The sequence below is a fragment of the Branchiostoma floridae genome, chromosome 1 (genome assembly GCF_000003815.2).
Source record: "Branchiostoma floridae strain S238N-H82 chromosome 1, Bfl_VNyyK, whole genome shotgun sequence".
Taxonomy (NCBI): Eukaryota; Metazoa; Chordata; class Leptocardii; order Amphioxiformes; family Branchiostomatidae; genus Branchiostoma; species Branchiostoma floridae.
In genome coordinates, this window is record NC_049979.1 from 14,380,567 (window position 1) to 14,387,670 (window position 7,104).

General features: G+C 41.2%; 1 protein-coding gene across 1 annotated transcript; it reads left to right on the forward strand.

The window, feature by feature from the left end:
* Window positions 1-548: 548 nt before the first annotated feature.
* LOC118410475 (39S ribosomal protein L49, mitochondrial-like) lies at window positions 549-2,683 on the forward strand (the record flags this gene model as incomplete). The annotated part of the gene is given in 3 exon segments (XM_035812217.1): window positions 549-777; window positions 1,159-1,286; window positions 1,890-2,683. Coding segments are annotated over 3 exon segments (504 nt in total), but the record flags the coding sequence as incomplete, so codon positions are not given.
* Window positions 2,684-7,104: the final 4,421 nt, after the last annotated feature.

The following is a 7,104-nucleotide window of genomic DNA, read 5'->3' on the forward strand; positions in this document are numbered from 1 at the left end:
TATCTAAATACAGTAGTACTTCAGTCTCATGTATTTTGTAGGAAACTGTATAAAATATTATTTGTACACAGCAGGGTTTTTGCATTGATTGGACTGCCATGAGAACAAGGGAAAAGTTCATGCTCTGGTTGCTGGATACCAAACCTTACATGGCCATTTGGCAACAGGTCCAAGAACCTTTAACCCTAACTTTAAGCTGTTCTAGGCCTGGTGCTAAACCTATCCTGATTGGCTAGGGGATGGACTGTCATGGTGTGGCAATGTCCTGATACCTCCCCATCTTTGTGCAATAAGATACCTATACATTGCCATTGCCAATGCCAATGAACATGTCAATGATTTATTCTCACTCAGGTGTCAGATATTTTGGTTCCAACCTGACTGCCCAAAACTATTATAAAGAAGTCATTTACATATAACAGAAAAAAAAGGGGTTGTTAAGTCATGAGCACCCCAAAATTTCTGGCCTCTGCCTTGTCATTTCTGTATGTACCTCTACATCATACACGTATTAGAAACATCTCCTGTTTTTTCCCCCTCAAATCCAGGCTGAAAGATGTACAATGCCCAAAGTTTCAGCCTGTCTCTGTTCACAACAAGCTACAAGTCCATCAGCAGAGGGTGTTAGGACAGACCCACTGAAGCCTGCACAGCCAGAGTTTGTAGAATCTAGAGAAGACTTCAAATGGGTAGAGAGGTTGATACCGAGACACCAGATTCCTCCCATCCCTGAACATCCCAACTACCCAACACCATGTGGCTGGGTACCACCCAGGGGTAATAAATATGATCATCTCACTCAACTGTGTTATAGATAATTTTGATCTTAATATTGATTACAAAGCCAATGTTTTCCAAGAGCATTGTCCCATCACCAGTGCTTAACACTTCAGTGCCACCCAGCAGAAAATGGAAGTAACGTTACTGCAGTTGATTTTTTACACAAACTCTATGCACAATGTTAAAGTCCTCCATTTGAAACTTTAAGTCATATTATGTTTTAAAGAAAACTACAAAGTGCTCTTCTAGTTATAGGACCATTACTGGGTATTAAAGGAAAATCAATCATTTAGTGTTTATCAAAGTTTACAACTTAAACAGGACAGATGTAAAATGTTTGCAGACTGTAACCATTCACATCTTTCTGTACACCACCAGATCCTCCCCCAGATCTCCCGTACTCTGTTCGGAGATCTCGCTTCTGCCACATCCCAGTGTACCAGAGGTTCAGGAAGGGGGGATCACGCAAACAAACCGTCATCGCACACATTGAAGGAGACATATGGGTAAGGCTGCTGAGAGTTCTGTGATGCACACAAAATCTTTTTTGTACCATCAAATGGTATCCCATCTGATAAGAGAGTCATGAAAGATTTGGTCATTTTGTATCCAACATATGTCTGTTTGCTGTTTTAGAAGTTCAACATATTGTTGTCACTCTTCATGTAGTAGCCTGACCATAGCTTGCAGCAGCTTGCTTTGACTGCAGTATAAGCCTTGTTTTGTATATGTTAAAAGGAGTAGACTTTCTCTTACTTTGTCAGTGTCTTCATTTAAAACATCCCGTGACCACAGAACTATAACAGCAATCATTAGGATAGACGTAGAGTTGCTATGGTTGTAGATTACTGTAAATGTTTACAGGGATTTAATTTCGCAGTAGCGGGAAAAGGGACTTTTCGTGGTGGTTTTAAGTTCTCGCTGAAGCGGCCACTGCGAAAACTGCGAACATCAAACCACCGCGAAAGTTTCTGTACGTACAGCACTTGTTTGTTGCGTACTAAAGATTAGATAGATGAAGAATAAGATAAAATGCAAGTATGATTGTTGGATGTCTTCATAGAATTATCCAGAGCTGACAGGCCTTACTTGTTTGTTTTGTCTTCCAGGCTTTGGAAAAGGAGCTGGAAAAGTTTTTACCTGCCATCATTGGTAGAAATCCCGCCATACAAGTCAACGAGGTCGCCAGAAAAATCGTTGTCAAAGGTCTGGTAATGGAGGAGGTGAAGAAGTGGCTGTTAGAGAAGGGCTTCTAAATCACTGCTGTAAACTGTGGGGGATCAGAATGGACTACCATAAAATATGATGAACACTGATATCAGAAGTTTGGTATGTTATATAAAGAAACTGTAAGGAAAAGATGCAGGTCACCATTTGATGCAATAGAAAGTGAAATTAGCTATGGAATGAGCTACCACAGAGATTCCTAAATAAATACCAAGTTTGGAAAAGGTACGGGGCTGGCTCATCCTCTCTACTCTGTACCCTGATGAACACATTTGCCATTTAACAATACAACATGTACATACATTGCAAGACTGCTGATTCTGGACATTATTCTAAATGCTATGTACAGTGTGAACAAGTACATAACACTACCACATCTACAAACAACAGATGACCATTAACTGTATCTAGGATTGAGTTTACAGTAGATCAGCTGTGAAAATTCCATCCCATGCCTTAAAGCTCTTGTTAAGTGTTTAACTTGTCCCTGTTGAATCTTCTGCATGCATGTATTGTTTTAAGATTTTTAGAATTAATTTTTTAATGTCAATCTACCAAACCCCATTTGTATTCTTTCTACAGCAAAAACACACATCACATTGGTTATCTACTTCCTTCACCAAGCTGTAAAGATATACATGTACATGTATCTCACCTTGGTTGGTATAAAAGATTTGTGCGAAGACACAAGTTTGTTTTGTATAAAGTTTTGCCTGTCCACAGCTTCACTTTCTAGTGGGCTTTTAGAATGGAGCAGATATGTTCCGTAACATCACTATAACATAAAGTTTAGAACATAGGTCTACAAAAAACTATCATAACTCCCTGGACAGGTATGATAATGGTAATACTAACAACTGTGTGTGCCATACACTGACCCTATCATTTGAAGCTTTTTGCAATAGTCCTGTGTGTATAGTTTAATGGAAGTACCAGATGGTCTTATGGGACGTCTATATCTCGGTGCACTTAGGTGCTCAGCGGTGCTCACTTCATCACTGCCAGTTACTGCAACTCACATGATAAATCAGACATACTTCAGTTGGTAATATGGTTGCATGTTTCAAATGGATGTTGCAAAGTGCTACTACAAAAGCCTGTCAGGTAGATGATAGAAAATAAATCAGATAAGTTTGCACGTTGCACTGCTACTACAGCATCCTGACAAAATTGCGCCCCTAGCGGCACGACCCACTGATCGACCCCTCCTAGAAGCTATTTTTTGGGAGTGGACAAATAGCCCTGATGGTTAGAACCTCCTTCACCATATATATATATATATATATATATATATATATATACAGTACCCGGTGCAAAATGGCAAGTTAAGAATTTGTTCAGAATCAACTGACATAAGTTATACAAATGACGACCTTATTTGCATACTAGCAATTAATGTGAAAGAAAAATAAAAAGTTTCCATTTGGCGAAGGTTTGAGTTCGTAGAACTTCAGTTCATCACTTTTCCATTAGAGGTCGCTTATAGATCATTTGCCTGGTACCACCTCTTGGTTTACCGGTCATTCAGGAAACAATCTCCAAGTAGCTAGCCCTCGAGACGGGAGATTGTAACGTTTCCTGGCTTTTCTGACAGGCCGGTGTACCGTTCGCGTGTGTGTCAGGGCAGCCAGGAGCATACAGATCTCTTCCTGGATATTATGTTTGACCTGTTTGGCCTTTGGATGTGAAGTTGTCGAACCATCATGTGTAATGACTGTCAGACTTTTCTGGTAGGTTGTATATTACATACTGAATATAGTTTAATGAGATGCCCTCTTCAACTCATCTCACACTATTCATATTGATTAAAGCGATATCATCAGTTGGAAGGATTTAGACGATGTTTCTTGACAGGAAGTTGACAGGCATAGCGTAGTTCGTGGACAAATGAATTAGGACTGATGACGGGTCAGGACAGGGTTCAGAACGTGCAATTCCCATGAATGGTAACAATACTGGCAGCAGTACATTTGTTTACACGGGAAACGAATCAACAGGAATCAAGCAGAACCAGCTGGAATGAAGAATTTGCAAAATCTGTGCTACATTCGGGCGGGAATTCTAAATAGCTCTTCACACGGGAGGCGGAATGAGCCGGAATGCCGTCTGAATAAAAATTCTTTTATATTCCTGGGTATTCTAGAAATTTTCACTGCATTCCAGATATTTGTGTTCATTCTTGTGGCTGGCCGGTTCTCCCGCGAATGCAATCAGAATGTTTCTAATGTTGAACTGCCTTAGAAAGCGGCCGTACTGCAGTTGAAATAGTTAGAATACACTTTAAATGCCGTTCGATATTTCTCCATCTAAAATGCACCTCGAACGTTTAAGTATGATAGGAACAGTCGGGGTGGCCACAAGAATAGGCGCAAATATTTGGAATGCAGCGAGAATTTATAGAATACGTGATTAAGAATCCCCAGAAACATACAAAGAATTTTCTTCAGACGGTATTCCGGCTCATGTCGGGCCTTAAGAGGTGAACACGGCATCCTTTATTCATGGTCAAGAGCAGACCGGCGCCTTTACTTCCTGAGCTTTTTTGGCTGCGAACTAGCAGCATCCGACGGCGCAAGGTAAAATTTTCACATCGTAAAACTACCGGTGTTATCAATCTGGATTTGCCTCCCTGACGCACTTCCGCCCCTTCTAGAGCCGTCAAGGTTGCTGCATGTCCCTTCAGTCCTAACTTAGCCACTCTTGATGAGCTGGTTTTACCGGCTTCAAAATGTATGATGTTGCACCGCATACGTAAAGCAAGTACATATAAACGTCATAGACTAACCCCCGCCCGCGGAAAGGAGTCGTTCTCTTTCCTTCCTTTTACGACATTGCCCCTACGCTCTGCACTGCTGACTTCGGTGCTGCATGGTTCAAACCGGAATAATATAGGTGAGCCCACAGGTGCAATTTAAAGACTGGTGATGGGTCTGAATAGACACAAAACAACAAGTCACAGAAAAGCGCCGGAAATAACTGGATTTGGTAGATCGTAACACGTTTATTTCCCTACGTCTGGACCAGTTGTTCGCTGATTTCCGTCGAAGCACGATGTTACTTTGTGCCGTGTCGGACATTCGAGTTCTTGCCGATATAAATGTCCACCTTCCGCTTCGTGTGCTTTCCCAAATCTGCTACCTTGCTATGTCGAAATTCAGTTGATTTTGCAAGGTCATTCATCTGTTTCAGAAACTCCAGTTTAGCTTTGTCTGCCTCATTGGAACGTTTATGCTCTTTCCAAGTTGTGCAACTTTTCCACTTCGCCTTGGACGGAGTAACGATACGCACGCAAAAGACATACAAAAAGAAGCCGAAGCCCCACATCTGCTTAGGGGTTGGGAGCACTTAGCTCCCTGATTAGGACCGCCTTTGACAGCCTAACGTGTTAGCTGTAATCATCCATAAATGGACTTCCCCCTCCCGATCGACCTTTGTCACAACTATTTCAGACCTCACTCGTCTTCGGTGTGAATGTAAGCCGTCTCCGGTCAGCGGGTGCCTTTGAAAAACATCAGACGAAACATCACATCACACACACGCTAGTCGCGTACTCCATGAAGGTGAAGTGTCACATACTGTATTGATAGCCATTCCATCAGATAGTTTTGAATAACGCTTAGAGTTAGATATTCTAGGGTTTATTAAAGCGTTTCAACTTATTCACTGCAAGTTAACAACCCGCTTCTGGCTTCTTCTCTTTGAAATGTGCAAAATGCTGTCTCCAGTCTTTACACCTTGATATGAGACACACTACGGTCACCATCATTGCTTTCTTCCTTTTCAAACAACTATTACTGTATTTCACCAATAATGCACTGTAGGGTTAGTATCGATTTATGACAACTTCTTTTCCGCAACTGGCGTAACTTCCGTTGAGATACAAAATGTAGTACACTTTGGGTTTTTTCTTCGAAAGGATTTGCAGTTTTTACTATTTCATTTAGGAGTAAGAAGTCGCACGTAGAGACATTTCAAAACTGGACGGCTATCTTACCGACCAGGCCAGGTAAATAAGGCAGAAAATATCAAACAACGGTGACACACATATTGCAGTCACATCTACATGTATAACATTCCATTCAAGACACAGAGAGACAGCTGGGGTTTTATTCCTTCGAGATCGAGTAACATGAAGACAGGTGAATGGTTTGAATGTAACAATTAATTCAAAAGGCTCGAATCATCACGCATTCAGAATTAGGTTTAGGAAAAACTTGCGTTTGCGTTTACACAACCGACTTTCTCTTGGGTGGACCGCTGGCAACGGACATACGACCTGATATCCGAATGATAAAAATGCCGGAGAATCGTTTTACAACATGTTCTTGTTTCTGTTGTAATAGGAAAGCCTGATATAAATAAACCCACTAATTCAAGGTCACCCTATTAAATCTATTCTGCTAACAGTCGAAATGTTTAAAAAAAAAAACAAGAGAGAGAATACTTACCTACCTGCCGTTATGTATTAGGACGTTATTGAAAACACAATATTAATTTTCCTAGACCTTTAATAGTGTAATTACATACATTTCCACGGATAATGACTAATAACAGTAACTAATGGCAATGTATCGAAATAGCCGCTAACTTCTACGCCAGTTTGCAAAATTTGAAATGGAAGAAAAAACTGAAGTGGTATTTGACCTTATGTAGGCATGTGAAGCATTTTCTTGCGAATTAATTGATTTTGCCCTTAATAAACTTCTTTATCAAGTCTTCTGTGACTTGGCGACGTCTTGGCGCGCGAAGAAAGTAGCTCAAATATGAAGTCATCTTCTGGGTTCATTTGAGAAATCTATGCTGCCGCCTTGGTCAAATATTTTATCGACATTTCATTTTCCTCCTCACGCTTTCTGGAACTAGGAGACGCCAAGCTAAGTGGCCCCAGTTGCAATTCACGTGGCTGTCTTAGCCTCCTTCACCGGCCTCTCTGGGAAGCTTGGCAATTTTTTTTGGGGGGTGGGGGTGGCGGTAGGTCGATTCGCGATTTTTAACCGGGAATATGCCGGGAAAGGAAAATATGCCGGGAAAGGAATATACACCGATGGACTGTCATGGACACAGGGTTCTAGCCAGCATCTGTCCTTCTGTGCATTG